Source organism: Anopheles coluzzii, chromosome 2, assembly GCF_943734685.1.
Source record: "Anopheles coluzzii chromosome 2, AcolN3, whole genome shotgun sequence".
In the NCBI taxonomy this organism is placed as follows: Eukaryota; Metazoa; Arthropoda; class Insecta; order Diptera; family Culicidae; genus Anopheles; species Anopheles coluzzii.
In genome coordinates, this window is record NC_064670.1 from 90,077,576 (window position 1) to 90,099,797 (window position 22,222).

The following is a 22,222-nucleotide window of genomic DNA, read 5'->3' on the forward strand; positions in this document are numbered from 1 at the left end:
TGAAGAAGTATAGGTACATGATGATATCTGTATCCTAAAATGGGTATAGGTATTAGGTTCGTTCAGTTGTAGGTACTACCTTCAATATAATATTGCACCTCAAACGAAGGGTAAGTTAGAAATGTAATTTTGGATGAGCCCGTTTAATTTGAGTAGTACAGTACATTACGGGTAGGCATCATCGATGGACTGGTCGTAAATGATTGTACCGAATGGCTAGGGTACCAATAGCTATCACGGCACATTGGCGTATGGCAAAACTGGCTCCATCTCCGAAAAACCATGTTCGTCGCGTGTATGTCGCTAGAGAGCTTGGCCGTTGGGATAATTTCCTGTTGTGCGTGCCAAAATGTAATCTAAAACGAGAGAAAAAGAAACGACAACAAACTTGATGGCATGCTAGCTGAACAAGCCATGCAGTATTCGACCGAGCAGGAGTAATCCGCCGATCTATGTAATATGTAAGGTGTTCGAATGAAATGATGAAGTTCTTGAATGATTCGATTTGTAGTCCTGAAAAGGACTGTTGCTTGGAACCAAGAGAGCGTTATTGCAATGCTGTTGTAGAAGCATGCAGTATAACGTGTAGTAGGTGGTTTACTTCTTGGCTGCAGCTGCCTTTTTGGGGGCAGCGGCTTTCTTGGGTGCGGCAGCCTTCTTGGGAGCGGCGGCCTTCTTGGCGGGAGCTGCTGCCTTCTTTGGTTTCGGTGCTTTTGGCTTGGCAGCCGCGGCCTTGGTTGGCTTGGTGGATTTCTGCTTCGGGGCTGCCGGTTTCTTGGCGGCTTTCTTCGCTCCGTCGGCGGCCTTGGGTTTCTTAGCTGCGGCGGCCTTCGGTTTCTTGGCGGCGGCACCGTCAGCCTTCTTGGTGGTCTTCTTGGCGGCGGCCTTCTTCTCTCCGGCGGGCTTCTTGGCTGCGGTCTTCTTCTTCTTGTCCGCGGCAGAGGCCGACTTCTTGGGGGCCGCTGTCTTCTTCTTCTTCTCCACCGCTGGCTTCTTAGCTGCGGCCGAGAGCTTGAATGAGCCCGACGCACCGGTTCCCTTGGTCTGGACCAGCTTGCCGTTGGCGACGGCAGTCTTGAGGGCCTTCTTCAAGAAGGTGGCCAGCTTGGTCACGTCAGCCTTGTAGTTGGCCGCCACGTACTTCTTGATCGCCTGCAGCGAGGAACCGTTGCGTTCGTTGAGTGCCTTGACGGCGGCCAGCAGCATCTCGTTGACCGGAGGATGTGCCGCTGGCTGCTTGGGCTTCTTGGGGCCGGCGGCCGCCTTTGGCTTCTTCGGTGACTTGGCCGTGGCGGCTGGGGCAGCAGCTGCTGCAGCCGGGACTTCGGTCGCTGCGGAATCGGCCATCGTAGTTGCTTTCGCGCTTGTTTGAGGGGTTATTCGCTTTCACTCACACACTGACACAGCAATGTTTATGTTTATGCTTATGCTCACCTATGCTCGGGGGTGACTCGAATTTGGGAACTTGAGAGGAAACACATTGAAAGCTTATGTCAGATTTTCGATGCGGTTGTCAAAGAAAGTTGCAAAAATACTGTTGTACTTTCTATCGAAAATAACCACATATTTGCTCTGAACACTTGAATCAGATGATTGTTTCGGGTTGGCAAAATGTTAGGCTTTCAAAAAATGTATACTTTACCTCTAAACTAGCTCTACCGAAGACGAAAATAGCGATAGAAGTGCGGATTTGCGAGACGCTGCAGCGATAGGATGGGATGTTTTGTGGTATATCTCCTGTAAACCGCATTTCCGACACCTCAAGGGTGGTAAAATAGTGAGTTTAACATTTTTCCTACCAAAGTACATCAAATGAACGATAAATGGTAGCAGCAAAGTGTATTAAAATGGCAAAACAAAATGCATCCTCCAGCGTCAGATCGATCGAAAACCGAGTGACGTTTGCTTGTTTGGGTTGGCTTGGTGTATCGAGATAGTAAGAAATAATTCATGTCCTATGCATTTGTATGTATGATAAATGAAAAGTTTGGTAAAAAATGCATACTTAAACTTGTATTAACTTGGATATGATCAATAATGTTCCACAATTCACCAAGGCAATGCAAGTAAAGTTTGCTCTACGTGGCGTTTGACAGATCAGTGCATCAGAGATGATATGCTACGGATGGCGTATGGAAGCCGATGTGGATAGAGTCACAGGATCGGTGCAATTTAGGAATAAGGAACCACAATCGGCATGAAATGTGGTCGGAGAAGTTCACAGGTAATTGTCATGTGTTTGTGTTTGTTATAAGATTCCGGGAACATTCGGGACCAAATGTGTGAGGCTTGTATCATTAGCTAGTTGCGCATTACATCCGGCCGGACAACATAACAGTCAGGTGAAAAAAACACTCAAGGCATTTTTATGAGGATGTCTTCTAACAGTCTGATTGTGGACATGATACAACGAGCCTCTCATGGTCACCATGTGGAGCGAAATTTGAATGAATTGTCTAGATGCTCCTGAGGGAATTGTCTAGATGATTGTGGTGCTGGCTGAAACCTGACCCAATAGATTTTATAGTAAGCACAGACTATTCGTGTTTTTTGGAAAGATGTAAACATATCGAAACGAAATAAAACAATCGCTCAAAATTGATTACACATAATCATACATTATGTCTAACTTAGTCTTCTTGGCGGAAGAGCATATAGCATAGTCGATTGTCTTATTGAGGATATTGGTGCGTTCAATTGCGTGATCTTTGTTATGGGCAGAGCTTTTGAACTGGCAAGTTTGAAAAAAGCACTCATAGTTCCCTTGTAATCCAACAGAGAACGCTTTTGCTCGTGGATTTCAGGATGCTCACAATTTGAAGCATTTGGCATTATTCAGGCCTATCCTATTCTCTCGTAACCCGAACCGGGTAAATTTTCTGGTAAAACGGTATGCGGTTTTGAGATATCCCCAGGAAAGGAGTAAAGTAGTCGTGTCTTCTGTTTATAATCTTTTATGTGATCTGTAAATGACAACATAATGGTATAGTCCGCCTAGCGCGATAAGAACTAGAACCAATGACGATGGGTCTTTTGGTCGTGTCATTAGCTAATGAGTGGGCGTTATCATTATTTATTTATAAATAAGTTTAAAAAAATGGAAAATAATAATAGATGAGTGGACATACAAATATTTGTTGGAAAAGGAGCTACATGCAGTGAACACCAAATATGTACAGCTTTGTTATATAGAACAATTTTTGTCTTGAAATAGATTGGTGATCATAAATATCGATAATGTTAATTTTGATTAGACATAGGCAACAATATCTGTTTTAGTAGTCTGTTTAAAACGTCTTCCAAATGAAGAAGTCAGTAGTTTAAAAAGTATTTGTCGTATTTGAGCAAGCTTGGAATAAAGAAACGGCTGCAGACATTAATTAGTGATTTGAAACCCCTACAGAAGAAAAATGGAAATTATAGTGGGTGTGATTGCTTCATTGGCATGTTGTTAGCGAGTGCCCTTGCTTGTTGTGTTGGCAAGCGACGAAACGACGTTAGTATGTAAATAGAAGCATTTTCTTAATGTTGGAAGCATACACGCTCAACTAACCCAAAAACATGTTGTTGATAATATGTTAGATAGACGTTTTGGCGCGCAAGGAGTTCTTTCGCCTCTTTCTCTTGAACGTCATGATGATAGCAGCTAAAGCAGGATTGCGGCGCGAGCTTAAGGGGAGTGAACAGCCCAGAAATGTTCAGAAGGAAAGTCTTAGAGGATCGCGGAAAAGTTGAGATTATCACACCAGTAGAAGAAGTATGTGGTACTTATTAGGACAAAGCATCATGTAAGGTTGAAGAAGTATAGGTACATGATGATATCTGTATCCTAAAATGGGTATAGGTATTAGGTTCGTTCAGTTGTAGGTACTACCTTCAATATACTATTGCACCTCAAACGAAGGGTAAGTTAGAAATGTAATTTTGGATGAGCCCGTTTAATTTGAGTAGTACAGTACATTACGGGTAGGCATCATCGATGGACTGGTCGTAAATGATTGTACCGAATGGCTAGGGTACCAATAGCTATCACGGCACATTGGCGTATGGCAAAACTGGCTCCATCTCCGAAAAACCATGTTCGTCGCGTGTATGTCGCTAGAGAGCATGTTCATAGTGAGGTTTCGTTGGACATTGTCGTAGCATGCACTAACCGTCTCAACCTGTTCTTGTGTATTAACATTGTTGGGATGTCGCCAAAATAGATGAGCGTCATTTTCACAAACAGAGCCATACATTTTCTACTCTGATAATTCAGAGCTTAGGACTTGCGGTAATAAAGAGGTCGCAGAGCTTGGAGCACGCTTGACGGTTCGATTTTCCTGTACAAGACGTTTCCGCTATACTTCGACAGTCAGGGCCTGCTGCATCCATGTAGTTTTGCCTATGTTTTTCGGAATCACAGCGGAGTTGGGAATAAGTAGACGATCTGTGAGCTGGCCTTAAAGCTTGGCCGTTGGGATAATTTCCTGTTGTGCGTGCCAAAATGTAAACTAAAACGAGAGAAAGAGAAACGACAACAAACTTGATGGCATGCCAGCTGAACAAGCCATGCAGTATTCGACCGAGCAGGAGTAATCCGCCGATCTATGTAATATGTAAGGTGTTCGAATGAAATGATGAAGTTCTTGAATGATTCGATTTGTAGTCCTGAAAAGGACTGTTGCTTGGAACCAAGAGAGCGTTATTGCAATGCTGTTGTAGAAGCATGCAGTATAACGTGTAGTAGGTGGTTTACTTCTTGGCTGCAGCTGCCTTTTTGGGGGCAGCGGCTTTCTTGGGTGCGGCAGCCTTCTTGGGAGCGGCGGCCTTCTTGGCGGGAGCTGCTGCCTTCTTTGGTTTCGGTGCTTTCGGTTTGGCAGCCGCGGCCTTGGATGGTCTAGTCTAGTCTAAGAGATTATAGTGACTTTGGTCCTTATGGACTCTTTCGTCACATGCACTAGAATCCTTTTGCAAAATTATGTTAGATTATTTTCTCTTCCTCTCTGAGGGGGGAAATACGGGATACACGGATTGGTAGGGATGGGATAGAGAGGTGGGAAGTTGAGGAGTAGGGAAAGAACATATTTGAGTTGTAAAGTAACTCTGCCTTTTCAACTATTGAGGTAGCAGACTATCGGCCACTGTCCCCCCGTGCCGGCAGGAAGCAGAAGTAGGGTGAGGGAAAGCTCAGTGGGTTACCGAGAATATGGTCGTGGTCAGGCCGCGCTGTCCCCCCCATCTCTGTATCCAGCTTCTGGGTGACCAGACGCAGTATCCAGGACAGGAGTCCCAACGCAGACGTCCCCCGATCAATCCCCGGGCCCACGGAACCCGCCACACTCCCCACCAATGCCCCCCCTTCCGGCTAGGATTACAGCGGACCGGGTAGTCGAATCTACCCATAAGTGGGTGAACTGTGAGGTAGTTCCGGCCTTTCGACTAAGGAGACGGGCAGACTACGTTTCCATAGTCAAATTCGTCCCCTAGTTTGAAAAAATTACTTCCTCTCTTTTGTGTTGTAATAAGCAGTATACTCATTAAATTTCTTTATGCAAGTTTGTTATTTGTAGAAATTTTAGTATTTTTCCTAGTCCCTTTTTGTTCGGAGCGAGCATTTCGTCCAGATTGTGAGCTAGTTGGCAGGTTGTTCTATGTTGATCGTAAGCGGGGCATTCTATTAGTAAGTGGCGTACTGTGATGGTAACACAGTACTCGCATAGTGGTGGGGGAGCATTTTCCAATAGGTGTGCATGTGTAAACCTGGTGTGACCTATCCTCAGCCTAGAAATGATCCTTTGATCACTAGGAGAGGGAAGGTCGTACCATGCTGCTGTGGATTTTTTTATCTGTCTTAGAAATCGGTCTATTTCTTTGTCCCATAGGGCCTGCTAACTGCTCCATAGTGCCGTTTCACAACATTTTACAGCATCTCTTCTTGAGATGGGACTGTCGTTTTCGTTTTTATCGCGCCGACCTTCATTGGCCAATGAATCGGCTATTTCATTGCCACGTATGCCTAGGTGGCTTGGCACCCAGCAAAAGGTGATATTGTTGATGTTTGGGGACTGTTCTATTGCTTGTATGTGGGGATCATTGCTTTTGCCATGTTCTAGTGCCTTTAGCACACTAGCACTGTCCGTTAATATAATGTTGTGCTGTCCGGCTATTGCTGCTTCATCGGCTGCAAGGCTTATCGCTATGGCTTCTGCAGAGAAAATGGAAGAGAAATTTGGTAATTTAATGGCACATTTTGTTATGGATGAGTAGATGCCACATCCGGCTGCGTTGTTTGCTACCGAACCGTCTGTGTAGATGGCATAGGAGTTTGGGTATTTGGTGGTTAGTATCTCTGTGAGCATTTGAAAACATTGCATACTATTTAATTGGTCCTTATTATTGAAAATTTTAACTATTTTAACCGATGGTGTCATCCATGGCCTATCTTTGGTGGTGATTAGTTTTTGAATGGTCGGTATATTGGAGTTGGTTATGTTTTTAAAGGTGGTGTTAGCATTCTTGAGAAGCGTTTCACAGGGAATGTTCTTCTCAAGGATGCGGAGTGTTGTTTTTATTATATTTAAGGCTATTACGTGACTAAATGGTAGTTGACCGCTTTCGCAGTGCGTTGAAACTGTTGGGCTGGTAATGAAAGCACCGGCTGAGGATTTTATTGCAGTGTTGTAAACGGGTGCTATGAGTTTGTTGAATTTATTGAGGTGGTTTGAAAATAGTACCATGCCGTGTAGTAGTTTTGGTACTAACCAGCAGTGCACTATCCGGATTAGAGTTTGTCGGGAAGCCTTTGTCCTCCGACAGCCCATAATTTTGAAAAAGTTTAAGCAGTGTTTGGTGCTGGTTTTAAGCTGACTAAAGTGATCGGAAAAGGATAGTTTTGAATCAATGATGACTCCTAATATTCGGGCGCTTTTGCTGTTTTGGATCGGTCTATTGTTTATTGTAAGTGGTGTGGTAGGTGTATCATGTGTGTGTGAGCAGATGTGTAGGATGGAGGATTATGAATAGAATCGGCGATAGAATCGCTCCTTGTGGTACGCCATTTTGTAGGGTATGAACGGTGGATGTGTGAGAGCCTATTTGTACGGAGAATGTTCTATTTTGTAGAAAATCTACGATGAAATTAGGGAGGTTTCCTTGGAAACCCCATCGGTGGAGCTGGTCGAGAATTAAGTATCGCCATGAGCAATCAAAGGCTTTGCTTAAGTCTACGACTGCGCAGTCTGTGTGGTGGTGGTTTGTTTTTGCGGTATTTAATATTTCGTGTAGGTGGTTCAGGTATGTGTCTATACCCATACCGTGTCTGAAGGCGTGTTGGTTTTGGTGTATTAAGTTTTGGTTTTCCAGTTCTTGGCAGAGCCTACGGTTGACCATCCTTTCGAGCACTTTCCCAATGCAATTGAGTAGTGAGATGGGTCTGTAGTTGTCCACGTGGTGTCTGTTTTTGAAGGGTTTTGGGGTGGGTATGGTTAAGCTGTATTTCCATTCGCTAGGAATGGAACCAGTTTCCCATATGTGGTTGTAAATGTTTAAAAGATGGCATAAGGCGGATGGGGGAAGGTGTTGTAGTAGTGGGTAGCCTATTGTGTCTGGGCCGGCCGAGTTGCCGCTGCACTTTTTGAGTGCATAGTGCAGCTCTGCCAGTGTGAATGGTGTGTTGTATTGGTGTTGTTGTGTTGCGGTGAAGTTGTGTGGGTTCGTTTCGGAGGCTAGTTTTGTTTTTAGGAAATTTTTCTGGTAATTGCTATTGGATGAGATGGTTTGAAAATGTAGGGCAAATTTTTCGGAAACTATTGCTGGATCCGTGATAGGATCGTCCTCGTTTAGGATAATTGGGGAGTTGGATTTGGTGGCTTTGCTATTGCTTTGCTCGTTTACCCAGGACCATATTTCTCTTGCGGAGGTGGAGTTGCTAACTGTTTTGAGAAATTTTTCGTCTGCGGCTTGTTTGGCTTTTTTAATGGCCAGTTTGGTTTCTTTATCGGCTATTTTGAAATTCTCCGCCAAAAAATCGGTTAGGAATTTGTTTTGTTTGTTTTTGTTGTTTGTGCGGCGACGCAGGTGCTTTCGCCTGTTTTTTATGGCTATTGCAACCTCCTTATTCCACCATGGAACGTACTCTCGTGGTAAGGTGCCGTTCGTTCGGGGAATGGAGGATGTGGCTGCTTCTAGAATAATATTAGCAAACACCTGTTCATTCTGATCGAGGATGTCCCAAGGGAAGGCACTCAACGCCTTTTGGTAGTCCTCCCAGTTGGCTTTGTCATACTTCCATCTGGGACGGATGGTTGTGGGTGGTGTGTTGCGATTGCATTTAATGATCATAGGAAAATGATCACTCCCATGCAGATCGTTCATTACTTGGATGGAAAAGTGTGGAACTATTGGGTAAGAGGTGGCACAATGGTCAAGGGACGATTGTTTGCCTGTGTCCGGCGAGAGTCTGGTGGGTGCTTTGTGGTATAGAACCTGTGTAAGATTGTTTTCGAACGTGTCCTGTAGGAGTGTTCCGCGGCTATTGGTTATTGCACAGCCCCAGTCCTTGTGTTGGGCATTAAAGTCGCCAACCAACATAAGGGGATGTGCAATTTGGTTAAAAAGGTTGTCAAGCGACAATTGCAGGTTTGGAATAAGTCGATCGCTAGGTGTGAGGTAGGTACAGACAATGGTGACCTCTATGGGGGTTTTTATTTGGATGGCTATTGCTGGGAAATCGGTTTGAAGGGTTATATGTTCAAACGGTATGTGTTTTAGGATACCTAAGCAAACAGTATGTTTGAGTATGACTGCTGGTTTAGTTATCCAAGTGTAGTTATTTAGTAGTGGGTCATTAAAAAGGTGTTTTGATGAGTACGCTTCTTGTAGTGTTACTATTGTGGGTTGTGTTTGGGTTAATATAATTTTTAGTTCATCGATATTATTATGTAAACTTCGTATATTCCAATTTAACAAAAAATTATGTTCGTTTGTTGGTGTGCTGGTAGGATTAGTGGCATTAGGATCCACTTTTTAGGAAAAGAAATATCATTTGTTAGCAGAAAATTGGAAATTGGACATAGGAAATTCAGTATAAAAATTTATTTCGAGGTGAGTTTTGATTTCTTTGTTGCTGGTATTTTGACAGCTTCACCCTCTTCGGAGGAGGAGGAGGAAGAAGATGAAAGGGAGAGTTGGTGTTTTGAGGTTAAGGTGGAGCCGGTGGTTGGTATGCTTGTGATGGTGTAGTCGGTTTCCGTATCTGTATCAGTTTGCTGTTTGCTGCAGTTCGTCGATGCGAGTGTTTAGTCGTGCGATCTGCTTGTTCAGATTTTCGATCGTTTGCGTGAGGCTGATTATAATTTGATCTTTCGGATCGACGGCTTGCGCTACGTTTATACGCTGCTGCACCGTGCTAGCTAGCGTTTGTTTTGGTCCAGAGGAACTGTCGATCATCTGCTTGGCTTCACGGTAGGAGCAGTTGTGGTCGATTTTCAGTTTTATCAACTGAGCTTCTTGTTTGTACTTGGGGCAGTTGGTGTCGAAAGCACTGTGTGCTCCACCGCAGTTTGTGCATTTTGCCGGCAGTGTGCACGGACCATGGGTTTTTTCGCCACACGTTGCGCAGGTTTCGCCATTTTTGCAATTGTTTTTGGTGTGGCCAAACTGCAAGCACGTGTTGCAGCGCATTGGACGTGGATAGTAGACGCGAGTCTTGATGCGCTCCATGCCGATGTAGATATATTCAGGGATTTTCACTGCCTGCATTGTCACTACATATGAGTTCGTGGGCACCGATTTGCCATCCGACTTGCGCGTGAACCGATATACGTCGGTGACATTATCTTCCTCGAGATGGGCCTTTATTTCGTCCACGGTGAGCGAGGCTATCGAGCCACACGTGAACACGAACTTTACGTTGTTGTACGTGGGATGCGGCTCGACAACGACCGCCACATTGTTAAGCAGTTTCGTGACCGTTTGGAGGTTAGTGTAGGTGTGTTCGGATCGTGTTTCTATCAAATAAGTTGAGGGGCTGATCAGCCTACCGTTTACTACCTTACCTTGTATGCGCTTTACCGTTTCGCTCAGGATCCAGGGATTGGTTGGAAGTGGAGATCCGTCTGCTGTGCGCAGGATCAGGTACCGCTTCTCTCCATGCTCGTTGTTGGGATCCATGAATGCTGGCAGCGTTCTTCCCCTTTGCTCCCTCCCAGGGTGCGGGGGGAGACCAGCTGAGGTGGCCGGTGGCCCCGGCATCGTTGCTCACTTTTCACCACTCGATAGAAAAAATACTTTTTGTTTTCCGAACTGATCGCAAGAGGAATTTGGATGATGGTTGTCCAAAGTTCTTAACAATTTCCTTTCCTTTGCTCTCAGCAGGACACTTCACTGGCTAGGCACGTGTGTCTCCTTCAACAACTCACACGCTTCTGGACATGTTGTTGATGATATGTTAGACATAAGTTTTGGCTCGTAAGAAGTTATTTCGCCTCTTTCTCTTGAACGTCATGATGATAGCAGCTAAAGCAGGATTGCGGCGCGAGCTTAAGGTGAGTGAACAGTAGTGATGGGAAAAATGAAGTTTTTGTCGGAATCGATTCCGGCTAGCTCCGCAGTTTTCTGGAATCGATTCCGGATAGTAGGTCCGGAATCAGTTTCCGGAATCGATTCCGGAATCGGCTCCGGAATCGGAATCGACTCCGGAATCGGCTCCAAAGATGATTCCGGAATCGGCTCCGGAATAGGAATCGGTTCCGGAATCGCCTCCGGAATCGGAATCGGCTCCGGAATCGGAATCGATTCCAGCATCGGAATCGGCTCCGGAATTGATTCCCAACACGGAATCGGAATCGGGTAGGTCCGATTCGGAGCTCCCACCACTAGTGAACAGACAAGAATTGTTCAGAAGGAAAGTCTTAGAGGATCGCGGAAAAGCTTAGAATATCACACCAGTAGAAAAAGTACGTGGTAATTATTAGGACAAAGCATCATGTAAGGTTGAAGAAGTATAGGTACATGATGATATCCGTATCCTAAAATGGGTATAGGTATTAGGTTCGTTCAGTTGTAGGTACTACCTTCAATGTAATATTGCACCTCAAACGAAGTGTAAGTTAGAAATGTAATTTTGGATGATCCCGTTTAATTTGAGTAGTACAGTACATTACGGGTAGGCATCATCGATGGACTGGTCGTAAATGATTGTACCGAATGGCTAGGGTACCAATAGCTATCACGGCACATTGGCGTATGGCAAAACTGGCTCAATCTCCGAAAAACCATGTTCGTCGCGTGTATGTCGCTAGAGAACATGTTCATAGTGAGGTTTCGTTGGACATTGTCGTAGCATGCACTAACCGTCATTACCTGTTATTGTGTATTAACATTGTTGGGATGTCGCCAAAATAGATGAGCGTCATTTTCACAAACAGAGCCATACATTTTCTACTCTGATAATTCAGAGCTTAGGACTTGCGGTAATAGAGAGGTCGCAGAGCTTGGAGCACGCTTGACGGTTCGATTTTCCTGTACAAGACGTTTTCGCTATACTTCGACAGTCAGGGCCTGCTGCATCCATGTAGTTTTGCCTATGTTTTTCGGAATCACAGCGGAGTTGGGAATAAGTAGACGATCTGTGAGCTGGCCTTAAAGCTTGGCCGTTGGGATAATTTCCTGTTGTGCGTGCCAAAATGTAAACTAAAACGAGAGAAAGAGAAACGACAACAAACTTGATGGCATGCCAGCTGAACAAGCCATGCAGTATTCGACCGAGCAGGAGTAATCCGCCGATCTATGTAATATGTAAGGTGTTCGAATGAAATGATGAAGTTCTTGAATGATTCGATTTGTAGTCCTGAAAAGGACTGTTGCTTGGAACCAAGAGAGCGTTATTGCAATGCTGTTGTAGAAGCATGCAGTATAACGTGTAGTAGGTGGTTTACTTCTTGGCTGCAGCTGCCTTTTTGGGGGCAGCGGCTTTCTTGGGTGCGGCAGCCTTCTTGGGAGCGGCGGCCTTCTTGGCGGGAGCTGCTGCCTTCTTTGGTTTCGGTGCTTTTGGCTTGGCAGCCGCGGCCTTGGTTGGCTTGGTGGATTTCTGCTTCGGGGCTGCCGGTTTCTTGGCGGCTTTCTTCGCTCCGTCGGCGGCCTTGGGTTTCTTAGCTGCGGCGGCCTTCGGTTTCTTGGCGGCGGCACCGTCAGCCTTCTTGGTGGTCTTCTTGGCGGCGGCCTTCTTCTCTCCGGCGGGCTTCTTGGCTGCGGTCTTCTTCTTCTTGTCCGCGGCAGAGGCCGACTTCTTGGGGGCCGCTGCCTTCTTCTTCTTCTCTACCGCTGGCTTCTTAGCTGCGGCCGAGAGCTTGAATGAGCCCGACGCACCGGTTCCCTTGGTCTGGACCAGCTTGCCGTTGGCGACGGCAGTCTTGAGGGCCTTCTTCAAGAAGGTGGCCAGCTTGGTCACGTCAGCCTTGTAGTTGGCCGCCACGTACTTCTTGATCGCCTGCAGCGAGGAACCGTTGCGTTCGTTGAGTGCCTTGACGGCGGCCAGCAGCATCTCGTTGACCGGAGGATGTGCCGCTGGCTGCTTGGGCTTCTTGGGGCCGGCGGCCGCCTTTGGCTTCTTCGGTGACTTGGCCGTGGCGGCTGGGGCAGCAGCTGCTGCAGCCGGGACTTCGGTCGCTGCGGAATCGGCCATCGTAGTTGCTTTCGCGCTTGTTTGAGGGGTTATTCGCTTTCACTCACACACTGACACAGCAATGTTTATGTTTATGCTTATGCTCACCTATGCTCGGGGGTGACTCGAATTTGGGAACTTGAGAGGAAACACATTGAAAGCTTATGTCAGATTTTCGATGCGGTTGTCAAAGAAAGTTGCAAAAATACTGTTGTACTTTCTATCGAAAATAACCACATATTTGCTCTGAACACTTGAATCAGATGATTGTTTCGGGTTGGCAAAATGTTAGGCTTTCAAAAAATGTATACTTTACCTCTAAACTAGTTCTACCGAAGACGAAAATAGCGATAGAAGTGCGGATTTGCGAGACGCTGCAGCGATAGGATGGGATGTTTTGTGGTATATCTCCTGTAAACCGCATTTCCGATACCTCAAGGGTGGTAAAATAGTGAGTTTAACATTTTTCCTACCAAAGTACATCTAATGAATGATAAATGGTAGCAGCAAAGTGTATTAAAATGGCAAAAGAAAATGCATCCTCCAGCGTCAGATCGATCGAAAACCGAGTGACGTTTGCTTGTTTGGGTTGGCTTGGTGTATCGAGATAGTAAGAAATAATTCATGTTCTATGCATTTGTATGTATGGTAAATGAAAAGTTTGATAAAAAATGCGTACTTAAACTTGTATTAACTTGGATATGATCAATAATGTTCCACAATTCACCAAGGCAATGCAAGTAAAGTTTGCTCTACGTGGCGTTTGACAGATCAGTGCATCAGAGATGATATGCTACGGATGGCGTATGGAAGCCGATGTGGATAGAGTCACAGGATCGGTGCAATTTAGGAATAAGGAACCACAATCGGCATGAAATGTGGTCGGAGAAGTCCACAGGTAATTGTCATGCAATGTGTTTGTTATAAGATTCCGGGAACATTCGGGACCAAATGTGTGAGGCTTGTATCATTAGCTAGTGGCGCATTACATCCGGCCGGACAACATAACAGTCAGGTGAAAAAAACACTCAAGGCATTTTTATGAGGATGTCTTCTAACAGTCTGATTGTGGACATGATACAACGAGCCTCTCATGGTCACCATGTGGAGCGAAATTTGAATGAATTGTCTAGATGCTCCTGAGGGAATTGTCTAGATGATTGTGGTGCTGGCTGACCCAATAGATTTTATAGTAAGCACAGACTATTCGTGTTTTTTGGAAAGATGTAAACATATCGAAACGAAATAAAACAATCGCTCAAAATTGATTACACATAATCATACATTATGTCTAACTTAGTCTTCTTGGCGGAAGAGCATATAGCATAGTCGATTGTCTTATTGAGGATATTCGTGCGTTCAATTGCGTGATCTTTGTTATGGGCAGAGCTTTTGAACTGGCAAGTTTGAAAAAAGCACTCATAGTTCCCTTGTAATCCAACAGAGAACGCTTTTGCTCGTGGATTTCAGGATGCTCACAATTTGAAGCATTTGGCATTATTCAGGCCTATCCTATTCTCTCGTAACCCGAACCGGGTAAATTTTCTGGTAAAACGGTATGCGGTTTTGAGATATCCCCAGGAAAGGAGTAAAGTAGTCGTGTCTTCTGTTTATAATCTTTTATGTGATCTGTAAATGACAACATAATTTTATAGTCCGCCTAGCGCGATAGGAACTAGAACCAATGCCGATGGGTCTTTTGGTCGTGTCAGTAGCAAATGAGTGGGCGTTATCATTATTTATTTATAAATAAGTTTAAAAAAATGGAAAATAATAATAGATGAGTGGACTTACAAATATTTGTTGGAAAAGGAGCTACATGCAGTGAACACCAAATATGTACAGCTTTGTTATATAGAACAATTTTTGTCTTGAAATAGATTGGTGATCATAAATATCGATAATGTTAATTTTGATTAGACATAGGCAACAATATCTGTTTTAGTAGTCTGTTTAAAACGTCTTCCAAATGAAGAAGTCAGCAGTTTAAAAAGTATTTGTCGTATTTGAGCAAGCTTGGAATAAAGAAACGGTTACGGACATTAATTAGTGATTTGAAACCCCTACAGAAGAAAAATGGAAATTAGAGTAGGTGTGATTGCTTCATTGGCATGTTGTTAGCGAGTGCCCTTGCTTGTTGTGTTGGCAAGCGACGAAACGACGTTGCTATGTAAATAGAAGCATTTTCTTAATGTTGGAAGCATATAAGCTCAACTAACCCAAAGACATGTTGTTGATAATATGTTAGATAGACGTTTTGGCTCGTAAGGAGTTCTTTCGCCTCTTTCTCTTGAACGTCATGATGATAGCAGCTAAAGCAGGATTGCGGCGCGAGCTTAAGGGGAGTGAACAGCCCAGAAATGTTCAGAAGGAAAGTCTTAGAGGATCGCGGAAAAGTTGAGATTATCACACCAGTAGAAGAAGTATGTGGTACTTATTAGGACAAAGCATCATGTAAGGTTGAAGAAGTATAGGTACATGATGATATCTGTATCCTAAAATGGGTATAGGTATTAGGTTCGTTCAGTTGTAGGTACTACCTTCAATATAATATTGCACCTCAAACGAAGGGTAAGTTAGAAATGTAATTTTGGATGAGCCCGTTTAATTTGAGTAGTACAGTACATTACGGGTAGGCATCATCGATGGACTGGTCGTAAATGATTGTACCGAATGGCTAGGGTACCAATAGCTATCACGGCACATTGGCGTATGGCAAAACTGGCTCCATCTCCGAAAAACCATGTTCGTCGCGTGTATGTCGCTAGAGAGCTTGGCCGTTGGGATAATTTCCTGTTGTGCGTGCCAAAATGTAATCTAAAACGAGAGAAAAAGAAACGACAACAAACTTGATGGCATGCTAGCTGAACAAGCCATGCAGTATTCGACCGAGCAGGAGTAATCCGCCGATCTATGTAATATGTAAGGTGTTCGAATGAAATGATGAAGTTCTTGAATGATTCGATTTGTAGTCCTGAAAAGGACTGTTGCTTGGAACCAAGAGAGCGTTATTGCAATGCTGTTGTAGAAGCATGCAGTATAACGTGTAGTAGGTGGTTTACTTCTTGGCTGCAGCTGCCTTTTTGGGGGCAGCGGCTTTCTTGGGTGCGGCAGCCTTCTTGGGAGCGGCGGCCTTCTTGGCGGGAGCTGCTGCCTTCTTTGGTTTCGGTGCTTTTGGCTTGGCAGCCGCGGCCTTGGTTGGCTTGGTGGATTTCTGCTTCGGGGCTGCCGGTTTCTTGGCGGCTTTCTTCGCTCCGTCGGCGGCCTTGGGTTTCTTAGCTGCGGCGGCCTTCGGTTTCTTGGCGGCGGCACCGTCAGCCTTCTTGGTGGTCTTCTTGGCGGCGGCCTTCTTCTCTCCGGCGGGCTTCTTGGCTGCGGTCTTCTTCTTCTTGTCCGCGGCAGAGGCCGACTTCTTGGGGGCCGCTGTCTTCTTCTTCTTCTCCACCGCTGGCTTCTTAGCTGCGGCCGAGAGCTTGAATGAGCCCGACGCACCGGTTCCCTTGGTCTGGACCAGCTTGCCGTTGGCGACGGCAGTCTTGAGGGCCTTCTTCAAGAAGGTGGCCAGCTTGGTCACGTCAGCCTTGTAGTTGGCCGCCACGTACTTCTTGATCGCCTGCAGCGAGGAACCGTTGCGTTCGTTGAGTGCCTTGACGGCGGCCAGCAGCATCTCGTTGACCGGAGGATGTGCCGCTGGCTGCTTGGGCTTCTTGGGGCCGGCGGCCGCCTTTGGCTTCTTCGGTGACTTGGCCGTGGCGGCTGGGGCAGCAGCTGCTGCAGCCGGGACTTCGGTCGCTGCGGAATCGGCCATCGTAGTTGCTTTCGCGCTTGTTTGAGGGGTTATTCGCTTTCACTCACACACTGACACAGCAATGTTTATGTTTATGCTTATGCTCACCTATGCTCGGGGGTGACTCGAATTTGGGAACTTGAGAGGAAACACATTGAAAGCTTATGTCAGATTTTCGATGCGGTTGTCAAAGAAAGTTGCAAAAATACTGTTGTACTTTCTATCGAAAATAACCACATATTTGCTCTGAACACTTGAATCAGATGATTGTTTCGGGTTGGCAAAATGTTAGGCTTTCAAAAAATGTATACTTTACCTCTAAACTAGCTCTACCGAAGACGAAAATAGCGATAGAAGTGCGGATTTGCGAGACGCTGCAGCGATAGGATGGGATGTTTTGTGGTATATCTCCTGTAAACCGCATTTCCGACACCTCAAGGGTGGTAAAATAGTGAGTTTAACATTTTTCCTACCAAAGTACATCAAATGAACGATAAATGGTAGCAGCAAAGTGTATTAAAATGGCAAAACAAAATGCATCCTCCAGCGTCAGATCGATCGAAAACCGAGTGACGTTTGCTTGTTTGGGTTGGCTTGGTGTATCGAGATAGTAAGAAATAATTCATGTCCTATGCATTTGTATGTATGATAAATGAAAAGTTTGGTAAAAAATGCATACTTAAACTTGTATTAACTTGGATATGATCAATAATGTTCCACAATTCACCAAGGCAATGCAAGTAAAGTTTGCTCTACGTGGCGTTTGACAGATCAGTGCATCAGAGATGATATGCTACGGATGGCGTATGGAAGCCGATGTGGATAGAGTCACAGGATCGGTGCAATTTAGGAATAAGGAACCACAATCGGCATGAAATGTGGTCGGAGAAGTTCACAGGTAATTGTCATGTGTTTGTGTTTGTTATAAGATTCCGGGAACATTCGGGACCAAATGTGTGAGGCTTGTATCATTAGCTAGTTGCGCATTACATCCGGCCGGACAACATAACAGTCAGGTGAAAAAAACACTCAAGGCATTTTTATGAGGATGTCTTCTAACAGTCTGATTGTGGACATGATACAACGAGCCTCTCATGGTCACCATGTGGAGCGAAATTTGAATGAATTGTCTAGATGCTCCTGAGGGAATTGTCTAGATGATTGTGGTGCTGGCTGAAACCTGACCCAATAGATTTTATAGTAAGCACAGACTATTCGTGTTTTTTGGAAAGATGTAAACATATCGAAACGAAATAAAACAATCGCTCAAAATTGATTACACATAATCATACATTATGTCTAACTTAGTCTTCTTGGCGGAAGAGCATATAGCATAGTCGATTGTCTTATTGAGGATATTGGTGCGTTCAATTGCGTGATCTTTGTTATGGGCAGAGCTTTTGAACTGGCAAGTTTGAAAAAAGCACTCATAGTTCCCTTGTAATCCAACAGAGAACGCTTTTGCTCGTGGATTTCAGGATGCTCACAATTTGAAGCATTTGGCATTATTCAGGCCTATCCTATTCTCTCGTAACCCGAACCGGGTAAATTTTCTGGTAAAACGGTATGCGGTTTTGAGATATCCCCAGGAAAGGAGTAAAGTAGTCGTGTCTTCTGTTTATAATCTTTTATGTGATCTGTAAATGACAACATAATGGTATAGTCCGCCTAGCGCGATAAGAACTAGAACCAATGACGATGGGTCTTTTGGTCGTGTCATTAGCTAATGAGTGGGCGTTATCATTATTTATTTATAAATAAGTTTAAAAAAATGGAAAATAATAATAGATGAGTGGACATACAAATATTTGTTGGAAAAGGAGCTACATGCAGTGAACACCAAATATGTACAGCTTTGTTATATAGAACAATTTTTGTCTTGAAATAGATTGGTGATCATAAATATCGATAATGTTAATTTTGATTAGACATAGGCAACAATATCTGTTTTAGTAGTCTGTTTAAAACGTCTTCCAAATGAAGAAGTCAGTAGTTTAAAAAGTATTTGTCGTATTTGAGCAAGCTTGGAATAAAGAAACGGCTGCAGACATTAATTAGTGATTTGAAACCCCTACAGAAGAAAAATGGAAATTATAGTGGGTGTGATTGCTTCATTGGCATGTTGTTAGCGAGTGCCCTTGCTTGTTGTGTTGGCAAGCGACGAAACGACGTTAGTATGTAAATAGAAGCATTTTCTTAATGTTGGAAGCATACACGCTCAACTAACCCAAAAACATGTTGTTGATAATATGTTAGATAGACGTTTTGGCGCGCAAGGAGTTCTTTCGCCTCTTTCTCTTGAACGTCATGATGATAGCAGCTAAAGCAGGATTGCGGCGCGAGCTTAAGGGGAGTGAACAGCCCAGAAATGTTCAGAAGGAAAGTCTTAGAGGATCGCGGAAAAGTTGAGATTATCACACCAGTAGAAGAAGTATGTGGTACTTATTAGGACAAAGCATCATGTAAGGTTGAAGAAGTATAGGTACATGATGATATCTGTATCCTAAAATGGGTATAGGTATTAGGTTCGTTCAGTTGTAGGTACTACCTTCAATATACTATTGCACCTCAAACGAAGGGTAAGTTAGAAATGTAATTTTGGATGAGCCCGTTTAATTTGAGTAGTACAGTACATTACGGGTAGGCATCATCGATGGACTGGTCGTAAATGATTGTACCGAATGGCTAGGGTACCAATAGCTATCACGGCACATTGGCGTATGGCAAAACTGGCTCCATCTCCGAAAAACCATGTTCGTCGCGTGTATGTCGCTAGAGAGCATGTTCATAGTGAGGTTTCGTTGGACATTGTCGTAGCATGCACTAACCGTCTCAACCTGTTCTTGTGTATTAACATTGTTGGGATGTCGCCAAAATAGATGAGCGTCATTTTCACAAACAGAGCCATACATTTTCTACTCTGATAATTCAGAGCTTAGGACTTGCGGTAATAAAGAGGTCGCAGAGCTTGGAGCACGCTTGACGGTTCGATTTTCCTGTACAAGACGTTTCCGCTATACTTCGACAGTCAGGGCCTGCTGCATCCATGTAGTTTTGCCTATGTTTTTCGGAATCACAGCGGAGTTGGGAATAAGTAGACGATCTGTGAGCTGGCCTTAAAGCTTGGCCGTTGGGATAATTTCCTGTTGTGCGTGCCAAAATGTAAACTAAAACGAGAGAAAGAGAAACGACAACAAACTTGATGGCATGCCAGCTGAACAAGCCATGCAGTATTCGACCGAGCAGGAGTAATCCGCCGATCTATGTAATATGTAAGGTGTTCGAATGAAATGATGAAGTTCTTGAATGATTCGATTTGTAGTCCTGAAAAGGACTGTTGCTTGGAACCAAGAGAGCGTTATTGCAATGCTGTTGTAGAAGCATGCAGTATAACGTGTAGTAGGTGGTTTACTTCTTGGCTGCAGCTGCCTTTTTGGGGGCAGCGGCTTTCTTGGGTGCGGCAGCCTTCTTGGGAGCGGCGGCCTTCTTGGCGGGAGCTGCTGCCTTCTTTGGTTTCGGTGCTTTCGGTTTGGCAGCCGCGGCCTTGGATGGTCTAGTCTAGTCTAAGAGATTATAGTGACTTTGGTCCTTATGGACTCTTTCGTCACATGCACTAGAATCCTTTTGCAAAATTATGTTAGATTATTTTCTCTTCCTCTCTGAGGGGGGAAATACGGGATACACGGATTGGTAGGGATGGGATAGAGAGGTGGGAAGTTGAGGAGTAGGGAAAGAACATATTTGAGTTGTAAAGTAACTCTGCCTTTTCAACTATTGAGGTAGCAGACTATCGGCCACTGTCCCCCCGTGCCGGCAGGAAGCAGAAGTAGGGTGAGGGAAAGCTCAGTGGGTTACCGAGAATATGGTCGTGGTCAGGCCGCGCTGTCCCCCCCATCTCTGTATCCAGCTTCTGGGTGACCAGACGCAGTATCCAGGACAGGAGTCCCAACGCAGACGTCCCCCGATCAATCCCCGGGCCCACGGAACCCGCCACACTCCCCACCAATGCCCCCCCTTCCGGCTAGGATTACAGCGGACCGGGTAGTCGAATCTACCCATAAGTGGGTGAACTGTGAGGTAGTTCCGGCCTTTCGACTAAGGAGACGGGCAGACTACGTTTCCATAGTCAAATTCGTCCCCTAGTTTGAAAAAATTACTTCCTCTCTTTTGTGTTGTAATAAGCAGTATACTCATTAAATTTCTTTATGCAAGTTTGTTATTTGTAGAAATTTTAGTATTTTTCCTAGTCCCTTTTTGTTCGGAGCGAGCATTTCGTCCAGATTGTGAGCTAGTTGGCAGGTTGTTCTATGTTGATCGTAAGCGGGGCATTCTATTAGTAAGTGGCGTACTGTGATGGTAACACAGTACTCGCATAGTGGTGGGGGAGCATTTTCCAATAGGTGTGCATGTGTAAACCTGGTGTGACCTATCCTCAGCCTAGAAATGATCCTTTGATCACTAGGAGAGGGAAGGTCGTACCATGCTGCTGTGGATTTTTTTATCTGTCTTAGAAATCGGTCTATTTCTTTGTCCCATAGGGCCTGCTAACTGCTCCATAGTGCCGTTTCACAACATTTTACAGCATCTCTTCTTGAGATGGGACTGTCGTTTTCGTTTTTATCGCGCCGACCTTCATTGGCCAATGAATCGGCTATTTCATTGCCACGTATGCCTAGGTGGCTTGGCACCCAGCAAAAGGTGATATTGTTGATGTTTGGGGACTGTTCTATTGCTTGTATGTGGGGATCATTGCTTTTGCCATGTTCTAGTGCCTTTAGCACACTAGCACTGTCCGTTAATATAATGTTGTGCTGTCCGGCTATTGCTGCTTCATCGGCTGCAAGGCTTATCGCTATGGCTTCTGCAGAGAAAATGGAAGAGAAATTTGGTAATTTAATGGCACATTTTGTTATGGATGAGTAGATGCCACATCCGGCTGCGTTGTTTGCTACCGAACCGTCTGTGTAGATGGCATAGGAGTTTGGGTATTTGGTGGTTAGTATCTCTGTGAGCATTTGAAAACATTGCATACTATTTAATTGGTCCTTATTATTGAAAATTTTAACTATTTTAACCGATGGTGTCATCCATGGCCTATCTTTGGTGGTGATTAGTTTTTGAATGGTCGGTATATTGGAGTTGGTTATGTTTTTAAAGGTGGTGTTAGCATTCTTGAGAAGCGTTTCACAGGGAATGTTCTTCTCAAGGATGCGGAGTGTTGTTTTTATTATATTTAAGGCTATTACGTGACTAAATGGTAGTTGACCGCTTTCGCAGTGCGTTGAAACTGTTGGGCTGGTAATGAAAGCACCGGCTGAGGATTTTATTGCAGTGTTGTAAACGGGTGCTATGAGTTTGTTGAATTTATTGAGGTGGTTTGAAAATAGTACCATGCCGTGTAGTAGTTTTGGTACTAACCAGCAGTGCACTATCCGGATTAGAGTTTGTCGGGAAGCCTTTGTCCTCCGACAGCCCATAATTTTGAAAAAGTTTAAGCAGTGTTTGGTGCTGGTTTTAAGCTGACTAAAGTGATCGGAAAAGGATAGTTTTGAATCAATGATGACTCCTAATATTCGGGCGCTTTTGCTGTTTTGGATCGGTCTATTGTTTATTGTAAGTGGTGTGGTAGGTGTATCATGTGTGTGTGAGCAGATGTGTAGGATGGAGGATTATGAATAGAATCGGCGATAGAATCGCTCCTTGTGGTACGCCATTTTGTAGGGTATGAACGGTGGATGTGTGAGAGCCTATTTGTACGGAGAATGTTCTATTTTGTAGAAAATCTACGATGA

General features: G+C 44.6%; 4 protein-coding genes across 4 annotated transcripts; all 4 read right to left on the reverse strand.

Annotated features, from left to right (window-relative positions):
* Window positions 1-456: 456 nt before the first annotated feature.
* LOC125906781 (histone H1-like) lies at window positions 457-2,030 on the reverse strand. The gene has a single exon (XM_049607227.1). The coding sequence runs from the start codon at window positions 1,345-1,347 to the stop codon at window positions 598-600; it is 750 nt and encodes a 249-aa protein (XP_049463184.1). The 5' UTR covers window positions 1,348-2,030; the 3' UTR covers window positions 457-597.
* A 7,210-nt stretch (window positions 2,031-9,240) lies between these two features.
* LOC125908413 (uncharacterized) lies at window positions 9,241-10,152 on the reverse strand. The gene has a single exon (XM_049611149.1). It carries the CDS (start codon window positions 10,150-10,152, stop codon window positions 9,241-9,243), a length of 912 nt encoding a protein of 303 aa, XP_049467106.1.
* Window positions 10,153-11,773: 1,621 nt separating this feature from the next.
* Window positions 11,774-12,945, reverse strand: LOC120961352 (histone H1-like). The gene has a single exon (XM_040385060.2). It carries the CDS (start codon window positions 12,662-12,664, stop codon window positions 11,915-11,917), a length of 750 nt encoding a protein of 249 aa, XP_040240994.2. The 5' UTR covers window positions 12,665-12,945; the 3' UTR covers window positions 11,774-11,914.
* A 2,615-nt stretch (window positions 12,946-15,560) lies between these two features.
* Window positions 15,561-17,192, reverse strand: LOC125906780 (histone H1-like). The gene has a single exon (XM_049607226.1). It carries the CDS (start codon window positions 16,449-16,451, stop codon window positions 15,702-15,704), a length of 750 nt encoding a protein of 249 aa, XP_049463183.1. The 5' UTR covers window positions 16,452-17,192; the 3' UTR covers window positions 15,561-15,701.
* Between the last annotated feature and the right edge of the window lie 5,030 nt (window positions 17,193-22,222).